Here is a 25,836-nt window from a genome sequence, read left to right on the forward strand (position 1 = left end):
ACTTGCAGCAGAATATACCACTATATGAAAACGGTACAATTTACCAACAACATTTAAAACCATTCATAAAACCGCTGTAATTTGAGTTTTTGAACCCAAACTACATCAAAACCAAATTATTATTTACAATTGTATACAGCGCCTCAAATATTACCATTAAAATGGTGCATTTTTATTATTATACGTATTATTGTGGCGTCAATCACCCCCGAGTCGATTCTAATGGTTTCGGCCGAGTCACTCGGTCACGTGACTTTTTCCGTTTCGCCATTTTCCCCTTCTGCACCGGTCCTCTAGCCTGCGGTAGCCTGTAGCAATACTCCGAAATTAAACCTGTCCGAGGCTGACGGTGGGGTCGAGGTAAACGGTACGATAACCTTCTCCCGTCGCGTCTTGGGCCCGTAAATACTGCGAGAATGTCATCCGAAGAGAGCCCCGAGTACTCGCCGTTCTTCGCTGTGATGGGAGCCTCCGCGGCCATGGTCTTCAGCGGTAACTACATCTGCTGCTTCTTCATTTGACATTTGATGTTCGCTCTTGGTCTGAGCCATTTATGGAGCACGAGTTTTGACAAAAAGTCTCGGCTCCATGTTCAAATCGAGTAGAAACTACTCACGGTTCGTACACGAGTCGGGCATGCGTGTCATTAGGCGGGGGACGGATTGCTACCAACCGGCCTTCGTCGAACAAGCCAACGACCACAAACTGATGCAGAATTAATCTCTGATATTGATCATATAGTTCTGAACAATTTGACATTCTAGGAAAAGAAAATCCGAATAGATCCAATAAATTTAGAATGAAAACGCGCGTTTTTGGATGACACTGTCTGAGGCCTGGTGTCAGTGTATGACAGTGAAGGAGAAAACTGTTCATCCACTCATTCATTCGTGAGGCCCAATCTTGCCTGACACGCATTGGACAAGGGGCGATGGGTACGCCCGATGCCTACTTCAAACTGGCGGAAAAGGAGGAGGACGTTACATTTGGACTGAAAAACTTAATTTTTGTCAAGCTATAACTGAAACTATCCATGTATCTGCCTTGATGCAGCAACATATCTTCACTAAGATCACTGGTTTGCTAGAGGATGACGACATGAAAGAACTCGAGGGAAATAATTTGTTTATGAATTAACTCATTGGCTGCAATTGACGGTGATGGATGTCCAATCCATTTGAAGTGGGAGGGTTAGCAACTGCAATCATTCAATCACTGTCAGTCCCCCCAATCAAATTGGATTCGATGTGTACCGCTGAAACATGATCATTCATAGCCAGCATCCTAGTTGCAATGAATTTGATTTCTATCACAAGTGCTGTACAATCTTACAACATACTGCCAAAACGATATAAAACTTTCTGCCTAACATACGTGAGTGATGTATGCAAGACAAATGAAAATAGCAACCAATATTCCATTCAGAGCAGACAACACAATTTGTACCAATATTAACTAATTTATTATAAATGATATTAAGCTAACTTAATATACAACAGTCTTAAAAGTCAAAAGCACTGGTAACAAGTAGGGCTGCAGCTATCGAATATTTTAGTAATCGAGTATTCGACTGAAAATTCTATCGATTAATCGAGTATTCAGATACTTTTTTTTTTTTTTTTTTTTTTTTTTAGGTAAAGAGCAATTATAAATATACATAAGAAAACCAGACATTTCATCTAATAAACCATTTTCAGTCAATAAATGTCTTTATTTTCGATGTACATTGTCGAAAACAGGCAACAATTGCATCTCAGATGTTACTAGAAAAAAGACTAATTCACTGCTTTCACTCAAAAAACTTATAGATCTTATAAAGAAAAAACAAAAAAACATTTTATTTCTTACCTAAAAATGTCATTACGCTTGATAACGTACATCACTTAAAAGTTAGGTGTTTTTCCCTTGTGTTTCAATTGAATTTCCATTTGTGTCAAGGTATTTTTAAGTTCTAGTTAAGGTTAAAGTTAGTCGGAAGTATAAGTCCTGATAGGATTTTAAGTTTTTGCAGTGTTCAAATGTATGATACCTGCTTTATTGGAGCACATTAGGGACCAGTGCTACTTGGTGTTTTATCCAGCAATGACTACTGAGCTAGACTTGACAGTTAGCTTTATTATGTTTTTATTTTACACCCTCATCACTCTACAGGTTTTTTTTTACAGATTAAATAAAGCCTGTATGTAAGACACGTTAGCCACGCGTCGTCAGTAGTCATAATTAATAGAAACCTAGCCCTCCTGAGGGCTAACGTTACATGAGCAAGGGATAGTAATGTTAATCTTATTTATTAGCGCTGATAAGTCTACTGCTTTAAGATGGCAGCTGTTTCTAACGCCGCAGAGTCTGTCATTTCGCATTTATTTCTATATACATGTGATGTCCATAAGACTCATCAGACGTAACCACCGGAGCATCATGCGGGCGCAGTTTGTGGCGGCTGTCGGCTGCAGTCAGGTATTTTTGCTTCTTCATCTACCTACGTGACATCGGCGCGTTGTCCCGCATTAAAAGTAACCCGGGCAAAACGCGAAGCTTAGAGGTGGCAAAATTAAACAATTCTTCGAGGCGAATAAAATTACTCGGTTCCGTTTTTAAACTCAAGTTACTCAAGTTGCACGAGTATTCGTTTCAGCTCTAGTAACAAGTATTGGTAGATAATAAGATATGGTTACATCTGAGCAAAAATATGTGTGCTACTGTGCTGCTTCTGTTCACACTGGATCGTTTTAAGTAGCAGCACTACTTGATCCTTTTGACATTTGTGGAAGGTCACTTTAATGTCAATACAAAATTGGAGTGGGTAAGAAGTTGTCATAATTTTTGTATAAATTATTTCACCAGATAATTAAAACATATCGTGGCATATCGATACTAAATATGAAAATGGCCCATATTGTGATAGTTTTTTTCCATATTGCACAGTTTTATCACTGTCAATATCATTGAATGAGAGACAATTTGCGAGATTGGTACAGGTTTAAACAAGAAAAATTAAGTAGAGGCGTGTTTTGCTTAGATTTGGAGTGTAAAATGAAGTGGTGGGCCAGATGTGACTCTGGGGCCTTTGTTGTTGTTTTTTTTTTTCACCCTTAAGGCGTGTCAATTTTTGTAGGAAATTGCTTTGTTGTGCTTTTAGAAAATATTCTCCTGACCTGATGAACCTGCTTGCATGAACAAGTCCAGTTGCGATTGATCGAATGCCCCGAGAATGAAATTAGCTGGATGAATGAGAATATTCATAGCAATATTAAAAGCTTACTTGGGGCGTGGAGCGTGACGCTTGAGAAACAACTAAGGGTGGCAATCAATGGGTGTGATGAAATTAGTCACTGAACTTGGCTTTTTTCCAACATCGGCCGTTTAACAAAGAAAATAAGCCAATAAAAAAGGATTTTGATCCGGCATCTGTGTGGGCAATTGTGGCTGCCGCTGACCGACGGTAGGACTCTGGAAGGACCCTGCAGCAGCTTGAAGGCAGGCTGCTATAGGAAGCTTCAGGCTTGCCTGTTCTGTAGATATTGTAAGATTTTTTTTTATCTTGCATGAGAGAATATGCAATGTTGCTTTAGCCTTTAAAGGTGTTTACTGAGTCATCCTTACACTCTAAATGTAACTCGTAGCGTCAGCATAGCATTCGCCTTACTACCATTATCTTGAGCATGGCAAGCATCCTCTTAAACTCTCACTTGTTTACATCTTGTCATGATGTCCTGGTGGGTTTAATTATTTGAAAATAATTAAAGATACACAATACTATCGGTCACCGATAATTATCGGCCGATAACGGCAATTATGACGTCACACAGATAATCCAGATAATAAAAAATTCAACCGATAATGCAATCCGATAATTATGTACTTGATTTAGCCTCCAAATGTGCGCAACCGAAGAATTCAGCACGCCGCCTCCTCAACCCCCACCCCTCTCTGAAGCCCCTGAGGGAGGAAGGGTTGAGGAGGCGGAGTTACACGACAAGAAGTAGTTGAATATTATGGCGGCTGTTACTAAAAAAACGACGCTCTCGCCATCTGCGAAACATGTACCGTAGAAGTTCCAGGCAGAAAGAAAGCGTCCTCATTCAAAACCACTAACCCAGCAGCCGTTTAAAACTGCGTCACTAAGATTTTTGGAACGAATACGAGGCTGCTGTTAGCGGGAATGCTAAGGCTATTGTAAACACAAGCTAAACTACGGGGCTTGTGACAATACAGAGTCGGGCTGTTTGGGGATGCAGCCCAAGGCGGGTGGTAAATTTGCATCTAAGGCTAAACACCGGCACGACTGTAGACCGATAGTCGGCAAGTAGCCGTCTTCCGACGGAGCCCGCCGCTCTGGCCGGTCCGGCAGGCCGCCTCGCCGTAGGCGGGGCAGGCCGGGCCGAGCCGAGCCCGATTTCCCGGCTTTGGGACCTCCGGCGAACACCCCGGTTTCTTGAGCGTTTCCCCACGGTGTGCGAGCAGAGCCAGGACCCGAATACGCCGCGGCGAACCAGTCGGGGCGGGCGGATTATCCGGTACAAACGTAGTTGCCGCCGCCGGGACGAGACACGGTTTGTTTTTTTTCCCGAAATGTTCCGAGAACCAAAGCCCTGGATAAAAAAATTAATGCAGTTTATAGGACCACCATTCTTCATGAAAAAGTGATGTCCAGTAAGCAAACTCATCATGACGGCACAGTGGTTCGATGATAATTTAACATGGAGAAAACGAAGTCAGCCAGCCAATAATGCATTCAGTATGTAAAATGACGAGCGGTCAGATGACTTTGTAACGCTGCCTTTATTTTCGGCTTAACAAAACTCAGGCACAAAGCAGCACGCACGCGGATGCGAGCTCCAACTCCGTCCAAATAGTCCTGCCGTGTATCAGTTTAGCTGCTGTAAAGCAAATGTCGCGAAAGCCGCAAATGTAAACAAAGCGCTGCAGAATGGGTACATGACATCTCGCTCTTTTGAGTTAATCATTTTCACAGTGTGCAACAAAGCATATAACATTAGCAATCACCTTTCAAATTATTTAACTTATTTCTCTGATCAATTACAGTCACAGTGGATAATCAAATTCTTAAATCAACATTCTGTAGCCACAAATATTATTCAAAATCTTTCCTTCTTCTAAGTTTTTGTTTTTTTAGGATTAAGTATAATAATGTATTGCTTAAAACAAGGCTGTTAAGATTATTTTCAGCTAGCTATTTTTCTTCCAAGAAATCTGAGAGAAATACAATTGAAGCGATGGCAGATAATTTCACTTATTGCCAATAGATTTACACTTAAAACTGACTAGTTTTAAGAAGGTGTGTTTTGCAGTGTATTAATGTTATATATGTTAGGAATGGCTTACTTTTAAAGGCATTTTTGTGCAACTTAGGTATTTACTCTGTAAGTAATTGTTGCCAAAAGTTTACCATTACACAATGTTAGACAATCTGTCATTATTTAGATGTTTGAATTGACGACTTGTTCATATTTTAAATTGAAAAAAAGAGCAATAAATTATATTTTTGCACAGTAATATTTTCTTTTGTGTATACTTTCAAATTTTACATAAATCTTTTAATAGAATTATCGGCTTGACATTATCGGTTATCGGTTGGAATGAGGAAGAAATGATCGGTTATCGGTATCGGTTGAAAAATGTATTATCGTGCATCACTAAAAATAATGTACTTTTCCTACTGAGTGTGTATAATCATAAGAAGGGCTGCGTTCGTTGGTTTGGTAGCACTAGACCAAATTAGTCCTTTAAGTCTCAGGTCATCATTGTAAATTTGAAGCTGTTGAAGCAATTTTTTGTAAAATTGCCTTTCATAGTCTATGTGCTTTAAAAAGCAAAAAAAAAAAAGTATATCGGCAATTGGCTGAAATCTTTTATAGATATTCTGTATTGGCATCGGCTTTTGAAAATCCCATATCAGGTGACCTCTACTACAGTATATAAGACATGTACTTTGATGTGCCCCTCAAAGTTAAGTAACAACATTTTATTTATATTGCACTTTTTACAGAGAGGGTTAAAAATTGCCTCACATTAGTTAAAATTCAATCATACAAGCAGAATTCAAAACTTTTACACTGTATTCAGGGAAAAACTATCATCCAAACAAAAATCTAAACAAATCATTAACCGTGCTTGTCCTACTGGAATGGCTAGTTTAGCAACTTAATTTGAAGTTAAAAAAAAAAGAGGTTTTTAACTGTATACTAAAGAGACAGTTCTTTTGGGCAAAAAGGGTGAATTCCACAATTTGGGAGTAACAGACTAGGAGTTTCTATCACCATTAGTTTTTATCCACATGCCAGGGAGTAACGGCAGTAAATGGTCGCCTAACAGAACAATACAATGTTTAACATTCGTACCTCTGACGGTCAGAAGCATCATTACTTTATTTGGATTAGCTCTACTGAATGTACTGAACCATGACTTGTGTGTATCGTCACACCCATATATATATATATATTTTTTTTCAATATGCAGGTGAGGCTATGAATCTCCTGCCTCTCCTGTCTTGGCTCTAGTTGTTTTGATTAGGGCTGGAGCTATCAAATATTATAGTAATCGAGTATTTGACTAAAAATTCTATCCAGTAATCCAGTAATCGGATAAAACATTTATTTTTTTAGGTAAAGAGCAATTATAAATACACATGAGATCACAAAACATTTCATCTAATACGGAACCATTTTCAGCCAGTCTTAATTTTCGATGTACATTGTTGAAAACAGCCAACAATTGCATCTCAAATGTGACTGGAAAAAAAAAAGACTAATACGTTTTTTTGCTTCTTCCTCTATGCAAGTGACGTCAGCGCATTGTCCCGTTTTAAAGTAGTCCGGGTAAAACGTGATGCTTAGAGCTGGCAAAATTAAATGATTCCTCGAAGTGAATAAAATTACTCTGATCATTAACTCGAGTTGGTCAAGTATTTGTTTCAGTTCTAGTTTTAATTGAAAAAACATCACACAAAGTTAATGGATATGTCATTCATAGGTTTAGGGCAAGTGACTATTTTTGGTCATTAAAAAAACGAAAATTTGGTTCCCGAGAGTTTAAGATGACGCTCGCCACGGTAAATGCTAATGCTAATGAGAATGCCAATGCTATGCTAACGCTCTGAGCCACCTAGCCAATTATCGCGTTCGCAATGCCGTCACCACCCAGGCAGGTAGGCGGATGTGTAATGAAATCAGACAACTTGCACTTCATTCAGCCAAATTGTAGTAATGCGCCCCAGCCCGTTCACATCCTCGGTGATGCTATTGCAAAGATGGGAAAATTAGATTACTCACAACTGAAAAAAATAACGCCGTTATACTCTAACGTCTTTATTAACAACACTGCTCGAAACAATGGCGTCCACGTGTTTTTTTCTTTTGCTTCAAAAGGCACAGAAACACAAACATTAAATATATTTAGATTAAAAATATTATAGAAACATTAAATTAGAGCCGACGTTCCACCATGTTTGCTGTTTTGAATGTTTAGTAGCAGCGACTGCGCATGCCCAAAGGGACATGTGTGAGCGCTGATGTCATCGAAGCAAGAGCGTTCCATTCACATGGTTGCGGAGCAATCCCCGCAATCGAATCCTTCCGCTTAGGAGCCCAGAATGAAAAGTTTGCGTCTTTCAGTTTTTGCCGTCACCGTGTAAAGGCAATGTCACTCCTCAACTCAATCATTGTGTCTTGGTGTCGAAGTGTCACTATCTAAACTGCTCCTTGGACATGTTTTAAAGTTACAGTTCCACAGTGCCCTACATGTCGTTTAAAAAAAGAAGAAGAAAAAAAAAGATTTTTTAGTTAATGCCTAATCACTGTGTGGGCACTACCATGCCACCCACTTATTACAATGTGTTGCATTGTGAAAATGATTGCAGGATATTCTCTAGTGTTCGTCTAGTGCAGGGGTCCCCAAACCTTTTCCTTTGAGGGCCACATAACCTTTCCCTTCTCTGATGAGGGGCCGGAGTCAGTTTTTAACAGAAAAAGTGTGACAATTGCAGGAGTGCCTAAATGTAAAAATTAGGCCTGAACGATATTGGAAAAAACTATTGTTGCGATTTTTTGGGGGGGTTTGCAATATATTGCGATATTAATTTTTTTTTTTTTTTTTTGTGTGTGTGTGTTATTTGTGCTCAATGTATTTATTCAGATTTAGCATTGGAAAACGATACATAAAGACATGTTTTTTTTCTCACTTTTCCCCCCAAAGTGATTTAAAAAATGGATATAAATAAATGGTTTTCAAGCACTTCAAGTGTCATAATTATGATAAGTTTTAAACATAACTGTCCAAATCATTTTTGAACAAGAATAAAGTAATGTAGCAGATAAATGCTTGGCTTTATTAAATGCTTCTGTTTATCCACTTTAGCTGTGACCATTGGAGTGACATGTAGAAATTTAAAACTCCTCATGATCACTTACGGCATTTATGTCTCCAACGTCCCCACACTCACACACACACATTCATTCCAGCGCGGCTTCCTTGCAGAAACTGTTTAGCAAGTTAAACGATGATTAACAGATGCCGTGTGAAGTCTGCTTCTTTGGCTAGATCAGTGCTTCTCAATTATTTTCTGTTACGCCCCCCCCCAAGGAAGACGTAAATGTTTTGCGCCCCCCCCAACTCTCTGCCGCCACTGTAAATAGTATCATTTGTCTATAATATTACTATTATAAGTACGCCTCAGCCTAACATTGTGTCCTTTTTTTCGATTAAAGAAAAAAAGTAACATAGATCAACTTATAATAAAGTATAACTTTATTAACATTGTTTTGCTTGTAACAGAAAAGACTTAATGCGCATCAATTTGCCTGAAGTAAAGAAAAAAAAAGAAAAAAAAAGTCACATCCAAACTGTAAAAATACACTCAAGGTACATTTTTGACCATTTGATACTGAAAAATAAAATGTAATAAAATCAGTAAATAATAACAAATTCAAATTGATTAGAAACATTTGCTCTTCAGGACAACATGCCAAAAAAATTGACCGAAAAAAAACAAAACTGAATAGAAGGGGGAAAAAGTGTCTTTGGACAGAAGGGAAGTTTTTATTTTCGCTGATTCACCACAGTGCTCACTGGTTTACTGATATAACACTGACAAAGCGGGACGATTGTGACAATTGGCAATATTCGGCACGTTTTCGCTGAAAAACAATCACGCGGCTTATCAATGAGATTGAGGTCTAATGTCTTTAAGTGGCGTCTTAACTGATTTGGCTTCAGACTCTCCGCTATAATCATTTTTAGACTCAGTAAACAGTGGTCTTTGCTCATTTCCCACTATATTAAAAGTAAAAGCCAAAAGGCAAACGGCCCGAAAAAAGCGCATTCTCGGCGGCCGAGGGAGAACCGTAGGTGAGGGCGGTGGTCGTGACGATCCCAAGCCGAAAACGGCACTTCTCGGCCGGACACGTGAGAAACGGAGAAGACGGTGGGTCGCTGCGTGCGTCCAGCTCTGCATGAGTCTCTTCCGTGTGCTCCTGCTTATTTCAAAAATACTGCATGCACTTTGAAAATGAGAGCGCCACTGCCACACACGGAGTGGATGTGCAAGTACAATTTATTCTAGTACGGCAAAAAAAAAAAAAAAAGCATGTTCCCCGAGGTCACTCGCGCCACCCCTGGCATCGGTCTGCGCCCCCCCTATTAATTAACCAAATAAACCTCTATGGGTTCTTCACAGAAAAAAGCCAGGAAATAAGTAACACTATTGAGAAAAGAAAAAAAAAATCAAAATGCTCTCTGGTATTGTTCAGGGGGCTGGACCAAATGTGGAGGCAGACCGTATCCGGTCCGCGGGCCAAAGTTTTGGGACCCCTGGTCTAGTGTCTTTGAAACTGGATCACCATGTTAAAAATCTGAGATGCACAACCGAAGTTTCATCCTGACATTACTAAAAGGATCGTATTAACATGTACCAACATGTTTCTTCTTCAGCTCTAGGCGCAGCGTATGGAACAGCAAAAAGCGGCACGGGCATCGCTGCTATGTCTGTGATGAGGCCAGAGCTCATTATGAAGTCCATCATTCCAGTGGTCATGGCGGGTATCATCGCCATCTACGGGCTGGTGGTGGCAGTGCTGATAGCGAACAACATCTCTGAAAGGGTCACGCTCTACAAGTAAGATTCGTCACAAACTCGAATTTGTACACGGGGGTGTTACCATAAGCGGATTTTCTGGGGGGGCAGAGCCTCCACAGGTGTCTTGCCAATGTAGTTACCCCCGTCAAAAATTGTGTCCCCTGGCCACAGGAGCGCACACACACACACATTAGTTATGAGTTACATCGACTTAAACAATTAATTAACCCTCATGCTACACTGTCTACATTTTTTGTAAATTTTCGAATTTCTCACCTTTAAATCAAAGAAAAAGCATATAAAAAAAAAACACCAGAGAGCTGCCATTTCCAGGGGGTGTCTAAAATGTCCTGAATTTCAAAATGCCACCTGCTGAGCTTTCTAAGGCATTGCAGCAATGAGATTTTACTTTTGATACTGAAACATAGCATTTTTACATTTTTTGTAGCATAGACACCCATTATAATTCCAATTTTTGAATGCATTGTAAACCTAATGTGCAAAAATGCATTTCCCGCGATTACCACATCAATTGCTTTATTTACGCTTGTTCAGACGTATGCATGCCAAATTTTTGGGTTGAGAGCATTTACACCCCTTCACCGTTAGGTAACGCCAGAGGCTCGCAAATGATTTTGCCTTTTTGCAGCCAGCTCCAAAATTTTGCATCTGTGTTCAACAATTCCGGTCGGGACTTTAGTAGGGCTTGGTGGGGACCTCCAGAAATGACTGGCCGAGTTCTTTTTCAAAAAATAAAGTGTTTGTTTGAATTTTATACGTCTACGCAATACGCATGCGTGTGAGCGTCTTTAGTTCAAACGGATGTTCTGCATAGAGATTGGCTCAGATTTCGAAAGTTACGTTTTGAGTTGCGTTTTTGAATCTCAACTATGATTGGTCCGCCTCGTGTTTGAATTTATTAGCCCGCGATTGGTCAAGCTCCGATTGATAGAAAGAGGAGGTCCTCCTCTTATTACGCGGCGTCATCCTAGGGAGCGTCAGGATGACGGGAGTCATAATAGTCGGGTCGGATCCATCGGACAGCGCCGATCATACTTATGGAACTCGGAAAACAAAAAAGCGATATGGCATCCAACCAACGAAGTGGCTGGACATTACGTCCCTGCGCGAATCCCCACGTTGTATGCAGTATGATGCTAGATGAGCAGTCGGGAGACGGCGTTTGCGTTATTTGTAAACCAGGAGATCGTCGCGAAAATAGTCGCATTGACCAACATCCAAGGGCTCCGATCGCTCAAGAACTGGTCTCCCCTCACGCCCCAAGAGCTGCGGGCGTATATCGGGCTGCTTATCCTATCTGGAATGTACCGCTCCAGGCATGAAGCGACGAGCAGCTTGTGGTGCGTCAAGACCGGGCGTTCGACGTTCCCCGACGCAATGGCTCATCGGGGGTTCATGGAGATCAACCGAATGCTCCGGTTCGATGATAAGCTGCTTAGACCACAGCGGTACTATGCAAGCAAACTGTCGCCAATTTAAGATTTGTGGATCAGCTGGATTTTCCGGCTGCATGAAATGTATAACGTGGGACGTAACGCGTCCGTGGACGAACACCTAATTGCCTTTAGAGGACGCTGCTGCTTCAAACAATATATGCCGTCAAAGCCCGCAAAGTATGGCATGAAGATTTGGGCCCTTTGTGACGCTCGAACCTCCTACGCATCAAAGCTGGAGGTCTACACCGGCAATCCTCCAGGGGACACGCGTCAACACAACGTGGGATTGCTTGTGGTGCTGGGACTCACTGACTGATTGCTTTATATAAATTCTGTTATAAATTCTTCATAGCTGTTGTGACTTTCCTTTTCAAGGTTATAGTGTATGGATAGCTCTGACTCCAGTGAACATTTTGAGTGGTTGAAAGTAAAAAAAAAATATTCATAAATGACTTCGTTATCACACCTCAAAACATTTACAATTATTGTAAAAATTGCGTGTTTACACAAAAATGGCCATCGCAAAAAATAGGCATGCATAAAAAAATATATATATTATTATAACTCATTGACCTTGTCAAGGCTCTAATTGTGTGATATGAAATGTTCCAATTCATGTTTTATATATATATATATGTATGTATGTATGTATGTATGGGGTATTATACACAAAAATGGCCATCGCAAAAAATAGGCATGCATAAAAAAATATATATATTATTATAACTCATTGACCTTTTCAAGGCTCTAATTGTGTGATATGAAATGTTCCAATTCATGTTTTATATATATATATATGTATGTATGTATGCAGCATAGTTTGTTTTGGTTATAGCACAGTACTGCTTTTATTGTCCATAGAGGGCAAAACATACAAATAAAAAAATAAAAACTATATATGTATGGATAGCTCTGAGGCCACAGAATCATTTTGTGTGGTTGAATGTAAAAAAATATTCAGAAATCACTTAGTTATCGCACCTCAAAACATTTACAATTATTGTAAACAACTGTATGTTTAGGGGTATTATACACAAAAACAGCCATTGCCAAAAATGGGCATGGATAAAAAAAAATCTGTTGTTATAACTCGTTAACCTTTTCAAGGCTCTAATAGTGTGATATGAAATTTTCCAATTCAGTTTTGTTTTATACATATATATCCAACATAGTTTTGGTCGTAGCACAGTACTCCTTTAATTGTCAATAGAGGGCAAAAAATACAAATAAAAAAATAAAAACTATATGTATGGATAGCTCTGAAGTCACTGAATCATTTTGAGGGGTTGAATGTAAAAAAATATTCAGAAATGACTTAGTTATCGCACCTCAAAACATTTACAATTATTGTAAACAATTGTATGTTTAGGGGTATTATACACAAAAACGGCCATTGCCAAAAATAGGCATGGATAAAAAAAATTCTGTTATTATAACTCTTTGACCTTTTCAAGGCTCTAATAGTGTGATATGAAATTTTCCAATTCAGTTTTGTTTTATACATATATATCCAACATAGTTAGTTTTGGTCGTAGCACAGTACTCCTTTAATTGTCAATAGAGGGCAAAAAATACAAATAAAAAAATAAAAACTATATATGTATGGATAGCTCTGAAGCCACTGAATCATTTTGAGGGGTTGAATGTAAAAAAATATTCAGAAATGACTTAGTTATCGCACCTCAAAACATTTACAATTATTGTAAACAATTGTATGTTTAGGGGTATTATACACAAAAACGGCCATTGCCAAATATGGGCATGGGTAAAAAAAAATCTGTTGTTATAACTCACTGACCTTTTCAAGGCTCTAATTGTGTGATATGAAATTTTCCAATTCAATTTTGTTTTGTACATATATATATCCAACATAGTTAATTTTGGTCGTAGCGCAGTGCTGCATTTATTGTCAATAGAGGGCAAAAAAGTACAAATTAAAAATAAAAACTATATGTGAATAGATAGCTCTGATGCCACTGAACATTTTGAGTGGTTGAAAGTAAAAAAATATTCAGAAATGACTTAGTTATCACACTTAAAATACGTCTACATTTTTTGTAAAAATTGTATGATGCGTTATATATTTTTTATGATCACACAAGGGTTAAGGAAGAAAAGAACCACAGTTATATATTTTGGACATAGACGTTTATTGAACTGGAGAAACTCCAGACAGGACTTGAATTACAGTAATAACAGTAATAGGTCATCCTACGAGTAAAACAGTGAAACATTGCCTTTTAAATCTGTACGTATGTTAACGTTATACGACAGAAAGAAAGGTTTTTCTTTTGATGGATGTGCCATGTTTTAAAACCTCGTAGATGACTACATCACCAAATCAAGCAAATCAGTGCAGCGCAGTGGCTCTGCCCAGGGGATACAATTATTGACTGGGGTAAATACTAGAGGTGTGCGAAATTTCCGATTCTTAGATTATTCGCGATTCGGCCGTGGAAGATTCGAGAACGATTCACAAACATCCAAATTCCGATTATTGAAATATGTCAAGTAAAGCAGAAGTAAAACACTCAGCGCGCCGCACGGTCTTCGGGAAGCAATTACCCGGCCCCTCGGGTAATGCCAATGCTCAACTCACGGCTCTAGCTCAACTCATGCCGCGAGATTTAAAAAAAAAAAAACATACCTGACTGCTGCCGAAAGCTGCTACAAAGTACGTCCACAATACATAATGTTAAGGTAGATATCATATTTATATAGGACTAGATGTACAATAGACTCGGAGGCGATAGCAGCAAATGTTGAGAAAGCTAGATGCGGGCGTTAGTAAACGGCCGCCATCTTAGAGCAGTAGACTTCCCTGCAAGGCTGTTGTAGCGAACCTTCCAAGCGAACCTAATTAACTTTTTATCTAAAATACTCCTAAATCGGTAAAATACTGACTTGAATCTATCTTTAAAATAGTTTAAAAACTTTCACACGTCGAAAGTAGACAAAAGAGAAATTATGGAATAACAGGAGCAATTTTAACAACTTTAACGGTTGATTGACAACATGAAATTAATTGAATGTAGTTTAAAGCTGCTGATACAGAATGGGGATTTGAGTATATTATTTATTGTTTTTAACTGTTAACTTGATACTGAAATAGTCGTTTATTTAAGCCTGCGAGGCTTTTTGTTTTTTTATTATTTTAATTTTTTTTTTTTTTTAACAGCTTTTGTACAAAACATTAGCAGCTAATAGCGGGGGGGGGGGGGGGGGGGGTGTCATCAATAATCCATTTATAATGGAATTGTAGCCTCTGAATCGTAATCGTAATCGAATCGTTAGGTGCCCAAAGATTCCCTCCTCTAGTGGCACGACACCGGTGGGCATAACATATTCAATGGATGGCATTCTTGGCGATAAATATAGCCTAAGCAACCTGATTTGGAATTCCCCTCAAGAATAAAACAAAAAGGGGAATGGGAAACAAAAAAAACACTCATTTTCAACTTATTATTATATATATTCTTGTAAGTTAATTTTATTGCTAACACTGCGTTTCGGGGTCATCAACATGTTGTGCCCCCCCTGCCCCAACAGTCAAACTCCACCTATGGGTGTTACCTGTGCATTTGAGCTGAATAAACTATAAGACAAGTACCCAACGTAATCTTAAAACTCAAGACAAAAAAAAAAAAAAAAGCTCATGAATTATTTCAAGATGTTTTGGGGTTGTCTGTTTTTATTTGATAGTGACATTTGAGAAAGACAGGAGAAAATGGCTTTTGCTGTGACATGGTGAGTCTTAACTGCTTGGACCCTCACTGCTGAATGGAATCTAGCCATGGATTGATGCAGTTTGGAGTCCTTGCTGTTAGCTTGGCAATGTCATTGAGGATACAATTGCTGAGGAAGCTAATTCACTCCAGTCAAAAGTGGAAGAGACAATCACTTAGAATCTCCTGCCACAGTAGATTTTATTTTAGCTGTGTTTACCAAATTAAATGGAGATGCTAGTATTAACCCTTTCAGGGAATGGTCACTACAGTATTCAAATGTTGGCACTTAAGACCTTTAAACTTTTATCGGGCAAGTGACTATTTTTGGTAACTCAAACATTATTTTTAAAAAATGATTTTATAATTTGAATGCATTTAGAAATTAATACATTTTAAGAATTACTAAATCAATGACGCTACTGCTACTATTACTCAATAAAGTTGATTTTTTTCCTGTAGTATTTAACTCATTGCATGACATTGATGGCAATGGACATCTAATTTGTTTGTTGTCACCGAAAAGACTGGCTGCCAATACGCATGTTTCAGTGCCATTGACGGCGCTAGACATCTAATCCATTTTGGGAGTTTCCCAGTCAAAGGGGATTGGACGTCTAGCGCCGTCATTGGCAGTCATTGAGGTAAACGAGTGCCCTGTAAGGATGTCCAAAAAATAAAATCATAACTTGTGCATGAAAGGGTTAATACATCTCCTTTACTTTTCTATAGTTTGTCAAAACTATTTCTTTCATCAATTTTGTCAAAGAGTACAAACATTTATTTAGATGTCTTTTGATGAAGATTTCTAAAAGACACCTCACTGCAAGATGTACTCTCACTGGCCCCAACATTAAATACACCAGCAAAATCTTATGAGATCCAGTACAAAAGCTGTCAAAAATCACCCGTTAGATAATGCTGAGAGGTTTTCCTCATAGTTTGTTTAGCTTTTTCAGTGAAGACCTGCTTGGACAAAGGTCACTTTTCATAAATGTATGTGTTTATTTATATATACAGTATATATTTTACCTGTTTAAGCTCTCCTCAGATCGTGGCAGAAATCTTTTCTCTTTTTTTTTTTCCTTTAAAAGCAGCTGCTGTTTTGGATCTCATCCAATTGTACAGACGCACCTAATGGTTCGACAGTACGCCTCGCTTGCTAGCTTGTTCCACTCAGCACAGCCTTTTCTCTGCCGCACTGCTGTCAGTCTGCTCTTCCAAACGTTCACTTTATCTAACTCTCAGGCCCGCCGCACACCAGACAACGCAGCTGAATGCCACCAAACTGAATAACCGTTAATTAATATTATTCGGTGACCAACTAGCAGTACTCCTGCTGATTATTGAACCACAAACAATACAGCATGATTGTCAAGGAAGAAGTAGAATGCAATGGACACTGCAGCTGTATTTAACATACCGTAATTTCCGGACTATTGAGCGCCCCTGATTACAAGCCTTACCCAGTACATTTTTAAAGGAAAAAACATTTTGTACATACATAAGCCTCTCCTGTTTATAAGCCGCGTGTGCCCACATAGTAACATGAGATATTTATGAAAAAATACACAGAGCTTTCTGAGTTTTAATAACATAGTTTGACGAATCGGGTTATAAATATTGCGCGTGACTTACAGGAGTAAGGGAGGTGCGGAAGAGCGAGAGACGTGCTTTCCTGTTGTTGTAGGGGTGTGTGCACGTCGGGTGCTGCAGACAGCATTCGTGTGTTGTTCCATGAGTTTCCAAAATAAAGAATTGCAACCTAACTAAGCGGGTGACTCTTTGTCAACTTTACAATAGTTTAACTTTTCTTTCCAAAGAGCGCCAGAAAAACAGCACTTAGCTGACTCGTCAAGCTCAGTCCTGAGCGTGCGTCGTCCTCTTCGTCACGCAGCAGACTGGCTTTTCGAAACCCGTTGGTGATTAGGTCTGTCGCGATAACAAATTTTAGTGTGCGATCATTATTCTCATAAATTATTGCGCTAAGCGATATTATCGCGTCCCCCAATTTTTTTTAACCAATTTACAGTAACACAGTGAGAATACAGTATATATTAATAGAACAAGTACACCCATTTAAACGCGATAAATATTTACTCTTAAATTCAAAAATACTTTTTAAGAAATCACAACTAAAAACAATAGACCATGCCTTTTAAGTAAAAAACAACAATATTGATACCGCACAGAAACACAAAATAAATAAAATGTGTAAAAAAAAAATTAAAAAAAAAAAAAAAAAAAAAAAAATTTGCACTTAATAACTTAAGCATTTAGGCAAATGAAAACTTTTCCCGTCATAGCTTCTGCAATGGTGTTCCATAGGGATGCAACAATACAGTTAAGTCATGGTTCGGTACGATTTTTGATACGGGGGACACGATTTTCGATCCGATTCAATACATTTAATGCTCTGTAAAAAAAAAAAAAAACAATTAGATTTTTTGTTTCGTTTTTTTTGTTGTTTTTTTTTTTGCTAACGATCAAAAATTAAATTGCCATCATATAAACATGCATTTCAGTGCATAATATTTATGTGCTTACTTCTTACTGATCTGAAAACTTTTTGTATTAAAGTGCTGAGAACAATCTTAACTGTTTGTAAAGTGAGGCAGGGCACACTGTTGATTGCTACAGCTCTCTTAGCAGCTAGGTTTACTACATGAGCAAGACATCCTATTTGTGGTCCGAATCCATCTGTGTCACGTACTGAATTAACAATATTTGCAACATTATCTATAGTCACTGGTATGGATTGATTTGGCCTTCTTAACTTCCATTCAGTCATGACCGTTTAGAATTCATCGATGTAGTATATGGACTACGTGTCCCATATTAATTTGCATTTTCTGACTGTGTATCATATTGCCTCTGCAAAGCCCTTTGAGACAACCTTGTTAAAAAAAAAAAAAAAAAAAAATTCACTCTGGGCTCACGTAGTACATCTAGTTTGCCATTTCATGATATCTAGTAGAGGTGTGCAAAATTTCCGATTCTTAGATTATTCGTGATTCGGCCGTGGAAGATTCGAGAACGATTCACAAACATCCAAATTCCGATTATTGAAATATGCCAAGTAAAGCGGAAGTACAACACACTCAGCGCGCCGCGCAGTCAATGAAGAACGGAGCGAGAGTAGCTGAACATCATGCTTCTCATTACTCGGCCCCTCGGGTAATGCCAATGCTCAACTCACGGCTCTAGCTCAACTCATGCCACGAGATTTAAAAAAAACACAACAACATACCTGACTGCTGCCGAAAAGCTGCTACAAAGTACATCCACATAATGTTCCGGTAGATATCATTTGTATAGGACTAGATAGATTCGGTAGCGTTAGCAGCACACCTACAAAAAGCTAGATGCAGGCGTTAGTAAACGGCTGCCATCTTAAAGCAGTACACTTCCCTGCAATGCTGTTGTAGCGAACCTTCCAAGCGAACCTAATTAACTTTTTATCTAAAATACTCCTAAATCGGTAAAATATTGACTTGAATCTATCTTTAAAATAGTTTTAAAGGTTTCACATGTCGAAAGTAGACAAAAGGGAAATTATGGAATAACGGGAGCAATTTTAACAACTTTAAAGGTTGATTCACAACATTAAATTAATTAAATGTAGTTTAAAGCTGCTGATACAGAATGGGGACTGGAGTTTTTTATTTACTGTTATTTTTGTATATTTGTTTACTGCTATATGTTAACTTGATACTGAAATAGTAGTTTGGTTTAGCCTGAGAGTATTTTTGAACAATTTTGGAACTAATGTACAAAACATTTATTTAAAAAAAAAAAAGCGGGGTGCGTCAATAATCGTTTTATAATCGAATCGGAGCGCCTGAATCGTAATCGAATCGTTAAGTGCCCAAAGATTCCCAGCTCTAATATCTAGTGTGTGCGCGCATTAAAAAAGTTAGCAAGCGCCGCTGAAGTCACGTCTGCTCATTACTACACAACACGAGCATATGACACAGCGCTCTTCATCTCATTCAGCTGTTCGTTGTCAAAGCGAGGTTATTCATAGCAGCCTAGTCTGTAACAATGTTTTGGCGGCTTTGTTGTAAATATCCGGCGTTGTGCCAAAAAATAGCCGCCCCGCGTGAAATGTCACTCCTGACGGGAGCGCCCACGCGTCAACAACACCGGCGCGCCGTAGATGGTCCACAGTTACTCCGGAGCACTGACGCGGCCGGTATACGTTGAACAATAGGATATAATGGGAACGATTGGCTCCGGCGCTAGTTTTTCCCAGACCTGGAACGAAGATGCATTTTGCGCAGTTGGTAACGAGGAATCCGAACTTTTAACAGCACGTCTGCCGCACACGCGCACGCACGTGCACGCGAGGCGATAAATCGCAGCGGAAAAATTACCGCCTTTATTTTTATTTATCGCGCGATAAATGGAATTATTGCATATTGCGACAGGCTTATTGGTGATGGTGGATTTTTTTTTTTTTTTTTTACACTGCTCCATGCTGTCAAACTCGTGCAAAAGTTGCTCTTCGCGTGCAGGCAGTTTTGGTAAACGATCTCTCATCCAAACCTTCAATTCAACTCGGCACGTCAACCTTCAATTCAACTCGGCACGTCATATCCGTTTCTTCTAGCATTTTCCATGATGCGGGTCTGCTAATTTTACTAATGCACAAAGATGAGGGTCAGCTACTTTTATTCGTGCACAAAGCACAAACTTAAAATACGAGTAAGAGTGCAAACTAGCGTCCTCCTCGACACATATATTCCATGTGTCTCACGCTTACATTTTATGTTCGAGCGCTCCTGACGGTCGTTAGAAAAATTGGCCGCATCATTGCATACGCCGCAGGATTCAAAAATGAGGGAAAAAAGTAGCGGCTTGTAGTCCGGAAATTACGGTAACTTTGTACAAAGTTGGGTGTCAAAAGTATCGCTACTGGAATGTTGTATCCGGATACGATATTTGATTGCAAAAGTAATAATTAGTGCTGCAACGATTAATCGATTAACTCGAGTATTCGATAAGAAAAAAAATATTCGAAATAAATTTTGCTGCCTCGAGTATTCGTTTAAAGTGGCGTTGTAATGGTTTGTTTTGAAAGTTTTTGCATTTAGTTTTATTGATTTGGGTGGATACACTGCCCTCTAGTCTGCCTCATCTCACATGGCTGAATCCAGCTACCCCCTGTTAAGACCAGCATAAGCTAAGTTTTTGTTTGCGCTAATGTTTTTTTAATGCATTCGTAATTTAGTTTAAAGGTATATTTAGCCATTTTTTGTGGGAATGTAAATGGTAAATGGTGTTACACTTATATAGCGCTTGTGTTTGAACTATTTGTTAAGAGCATTGTAAAAAAAAACTTTGGCATTTTATAGCATTAAAAATAGCGGACTTTTGCTGTTAGCCAGCCAATTGTTCTTTTGTTGTACGTACATATATCCTCGTTTATTTTTTTTATACCGTTTGAGGCGCAGGTCAGGTATTTCAATTTTTTTGTTCCTTATGCGATTACTCGATTATTCGAACTAACTAGTTCATCGATTAATTGACTGCTAAAATAATTGATAGCTGCAGGCCTAGTAATAATACTCAGTTATTTGTTTTTGCACAACCACAGGTCACCAGAAATTTGTTGTCACTGGGTAAATTTGATTTTGCACTGCTCTTAATTGGCATGGTAATGGAGGATATTTGTTCATTTTCCTTGTTAAGTCATTGGCTGCCATTGATAGCATTAGGCGTCCAATTCATTTTGACTGGTGTAGGGTCGTCAATGGCACTGACAGATGAACATTCACAGCCAGTTCTCCAAGTTTAAATGAATTGAATGGGCAGGAAATTAGTTAATTTTTAAGTCACTTCTGATCCATTTTGGCTATTTTCCTCTTGATTTTAGGGCATTTCCGGGTCACTTTCTCGTCATTGGTTACTTCGAGGGATGTCCCGATCACATATTTTTGCACCCGAGTCCGAGTCACTAGATTTTGAAAATCTGCCGATATAGAGTCACGATCAGATACTGAAAAACGTCTTCTTATTTTTTTATTTATTTGAACAAAAGTTCCAAACATATTACAGTACTGTACTGTTTCCAGTATTACCTCTTCCGCTTTTTCCGGGAGCGTTGCAGAGGATAAAACGTGTACAGGTAGTCCATGGGTTACGAACGAGTTCCGTTCCTACGCTGGCGACGTTACCCGAATTTCCACGCAAGTCGGAATTAACCCTTTAATTACCCAAAAACATGTGTTTTACATCGTATTAATAAAGCAAAGGATAAAATAAGATACTGTACTTACCATCAGTGCTAATGGATGGTGAAAAATGTAGGTGAGTATGCTGGGTTGTTCACAAGTGGTGAGACAAGAGTTCGTTTCACTGATTTTTACTTTTAAACCAACTTTTAAACCACAGACACAATGTACAACAAGAGTGAAAAAACTGGTAAGTCGATGTGACTGATGAAGCCTATTTAGAGCTTGATTTCAAAAACTTGGATGAGATCTAGCTGCTTATACCACACGTCGCTTGCTGCATCAAACTCTAGTTCTTTAGTAGAAAACAGAAAGCGACCTGATTGTGTGTGCGCTTACTGAAATTAATCTGATTTTACTGTTTTAATTGAACTAGTAACAACTATATCATATCTATAAGTATCAACAATATAGTCCCAATAATTGTACAATGAACACAGGAAAACACAAACAATGTATTCAGAAAAACAAGTTGTGCATCATGTAAATTTTCAATTAACAATAGTAAGACAACAACTTCTCCTTATGTGAAACAAATATTTGCAGGGAAACTTGACCACTGAGAAAAATACAGAGCTCAAACACACACACTGCACTGTTACGCAACTAAAAAACAAAACAAAAATACGGCTGGATAGATTATGGCGGACGAGACTCCGGCGTCGTAAAGTCGAAATCATGCAAGTCTGGTACGTTGTTATCTGGGCACTACCTGTATATGTTTTATTTCTTTTGGTAATGGCAGTGTATTTCTGGATTATGTTGGTATTTTTTAGCTTTTAAAAAATAAAATTTAAAAACCCGATCCTTTTAACCCGATTCCGATCCTCTGAAAAATGGCCCCATCGTCCTGATTTCCGACCTCCCTTGTTACTTCTTGTTGATTTTGGGGAATTTTAGTCACTTTCTGTTGGTTTTGGGTCAGTTTCTGTTAATTTTAGGACAATTCGAGGATTTTTTTTTTGTTTTGTTTTGGGAAAAAAAATGACCACCAATGGAAAAAATTATTTATTTTATGTAGTATCAAAAATGGTATGGAGTTTTTTTTTTCAAGTATCATATTGAGTTAAAAAGGATCATGACAACAATATTTACAAAGAAATGATGCTGGCAACAAGTAAAGAGGAAAAAGTGGATGTTTGCAAGGCTTATGACAGTCATTTCGACATGCTTTTCACTACACAGGAAATCATAAATATAGTTGCATTTTATATATTAAACTCAAAATAAATAAAAATTTGAAATCGCACGAATCTAGTTGCAGACAGTCAGCCGTTCATTAAAACTAGTTGTTGAACGCAGCGTGACCTTAGAATCCTAGTCGACCGTTTTGCTTGGTGTGCAGTGTGCACTCTGAGAGTGGAGGATGCCCATTTTGGTTTGGAGACTTTTGTGACTTAACGTGTCCCTTTCCTTTGACAGGAGCTTCCTTCATCTAGGCGCCGGTCTGAGCGTGGGCCTGAGCGGTCTGGCGGCCGGCTTTGCAATCGGCATCGTAGGGGACGCCGGCGTGAGAGGCACGGCCCAGCAGCCCCGCCTCTTCGTGGGCATGATCTTGATCCTGATCTTCGCCGAGGTGCTGGGGCTTTACGGCCTGATCGTGGCTCTTATCCTATCTACAAAATAAGCATCTGCATCAGCACCATTTCATCCATTCCACATCCAAGCAGCGAGAACAAAGAGTTTCACCAACTTCCATGACACCAAGAGGGCCTGACAGGATGGGATGGCAAGCTGAGGCGTGTTGCCCTTGGACCTGGCAGTTTTGTCATCACTAGTTACGATCTGTCCAAATTGTGTTTTTCCCCAAGCCATCCGGTTGTGTCAGGTGCAGTGTACAGAGCAGGCATGAAGATGTTTTGGTTGTTGTGGGATGATGTGTGGACAGTCTGCCTGATGTGTTGTCTGATCTTATCCTGTACAGTGATCACCCCTAGTAAATGTAGTAATCAGTCTGTGCTGTGCTGAGTATCAACGTTCACCTCCCTGCCCTAATTCAATTTCTGCTTTTGTCACTCTTATCCGACACAACAGCGGAATTGTGCACATCAGTATTTTCTTTTATTTGAATATTATTTTTGGGGACCAGTTTTGAATCACAGCAGTGAAGAGCTGTCAACTTTATTTTTTTGTTTTTTGTTTTTTGTTTGCTATTTATGGAACGCTATGAAGACTTAATGAAACTGTCTAAATGGAGTACTGTTTATTGAATACCTATACTGTATACATTAAAATATATAAATTATATGTGTATAGTTAGAGTAATTGCGCCGTTGGTAATTGTTCTAAGTGCTTGAAATTCCTCTGGATGTAGTGTGATTTATCAATGGAGGATGTCCACGTTAGTATGAAATTGAAAGTGTGCTTGATCTGAGTGAATCGTGTGCAAGTGAATTTATGTTTACTATGGCATCCTCAAACACTATCATATTGTTAACCTGTAGTGCTGCTGTCTTGATTTTGTTTGTTTTAAGGTCATTGTTCAAATGTGCTAGTCAGATTTCCGAATAAAACTCATCCACCTCCAGAACATTATGGTCAAGCTCTTTCTTCATAAATGCCGCAAATCAAACTGGACTATATTTTAATATGTTGAAAAAGAATACGATATAATAAAATTATTTTTAGATTTTTTTTTTTCTTTCTTCCAGATAAAACTAAACAAAGTACCCCTTGTTGGAGAGCGTGGCAGGAAGTGCAGACGAGGACAACAGTTGAGCGATTTATTATGCCCATATTGTGATATGCAGAATCACTGGGAACAAATACAAGATAAAGTACTGTTAACACCGTCGATAATTTAATATTACAGTATACCCGATTGCCAGACTTACAATATTGTATATACTCTGGGTCAATTGCTACTTTTCCTCATTCAAATTGTTTTTATGTATTGTATGCTATGTTACTTTATTGTATGTCCAAAAACTTTTTTTCGTTATGTAGGGATGTCAAAGGTTTTGACAATGAAATCTATCAGGATACGATATTTGATTACAAAACATCGCTATTTATTTTTTAAATCATGTGGGCGGCCAGGACTGGTGACTGGCCAGCCCAGTCACCAGACATGAACATCATTGAGCATGTCTGGGGTAGGATGAAAGAGGAAGCATGGAAGACCAAGAATGTTGATGAACTCTGGGAGGCATGCAAGACTGCTTTCTTTGATGTTCCTGATGACTTCATCAATAAATTGTATGACTCCTTGCCGAACCGCATGGATGCAGTCCTTCAAGCCCATGGAAGTCATACAAAATATTAAATTTGGATCTCACAGCACCACTACATAATTTGCTTACGTTATGTAACATATTTTTGTATTTGAAGTGCATTTTTTGTTCAATTTTCACACTACTTTCTGTAAGCGACAAAACTTTAGTCTTGCCAAAATTTGACCTTTATGTCTTCATTAAATTAAATTAAATTCTTTTTTCAGTGAAACATATATTTTTGTACATTCAACATCATTTGGGAGGGTCTTCGCTTTCATATGAGCCATTTCTAAAACCAATTGAATAATTAAAAGTCAGGTTATTAGCAATTGTTTCTACAAAATGGATAAGCGACAAGACTTTTGTCAGGGACTGTATTGTCCATTTACCATGTGAAATCATGCATTTTATGAAACTACATTGTCCCCTTTCAGATAAATTAAACTTCCTGTACATTTTGGATCATTTCCTGTAAATGTTGGGGCGTTTCCCAGACATTTGTCACTTCTTGTTGATTCTGGAGCATTTCCAGGGCACTTTCCGTGGATTGTGGGTCACTTTCAAATTATTATGGTACATTCCTGGTTCATCTCCAGTTTTGATCACTTTGTGTAAATTTTGGGCAATTCATTATTTTCCCCAAATAATTACCACAATACAGAAACAGAGATAATTCAAAAAATTAATAAATGACCCCCCCCGCAATATATATATATGGGTTTTTCCATTGGCAGTGTATATCCATTGGCAGTGTATCAAATACTTGTTCTCCCCACTGTATATATATATTACGGCTGTCAAAATTATCGGGTTAACGGACGGTAATTAATTTTTTTAATTAATCAAGTTAAAATTTTTGACGCATTTAACGCACATGCCCCGCTCAAACAGATTAACCCTTGTGCAGTATATTTTTTTTATACCTCTCGCAGTATTGGGGATGAAGTCTGGCGCCCTCTTGAGGGTGTGATAACAAAGTCATTTCTGAATATTTTTTTACTTGCGACGTCTCAAAATGTTCACTAGCATCAGACCTATCCATACGTATATAGTTTTTATTTATTTATTTATTTTGGATGCCCTCTATGGACAATAAAAGCAATAGTGTGC

General features: G+C 38.5%; 1 protein-coding gene across 1 annotated transcript; it reads left to right on the forward strand.

Moving 5' to 3' along the window:
* Nucleotides 1-239: 239 nt before the first annotated feature.
* atp6v0ca (ATPase H+ transporting V0 subunit ca) lies at nucleotides 240-24,041 on the forward strand. The gene is made up of 3 exons (XM_057861209.1): nucleotides 240-492; nucleotides 9,949-10,132; nucleotides 22,934-24,041. Exons 1-3 carry the CDS (start codon nucleotides 417-419, stop codon nucleotides 23,136-23,138), a joined length of 465 nt encoding a protein of 154 aa, XP_057717192.1. The 5' UTR covers nucleotides 240-416; the 3' UTR covers nucleotides 23,139-24,041.
* The last annotated feature ends 1,795 nt before the right edge of the window (nucleotides 24,042-25,836 follow it).

This window comes from Corythoichthys intestinalis, chromosome 16 (assembly GCF_030265065.1).
Source record: "Corythoichthys intestinalis isolate RoL2023-P3 chromosome 16, ASM3026506v1, whole genome shotgun sequence".
NCBI classification, from domain to species: Eukaryota; Metazoa; Chordata; class Actinopteri; order Syngnathiformes; family Syngnathidae; genus Corythoichthys; species Corythoichthys intestinalis.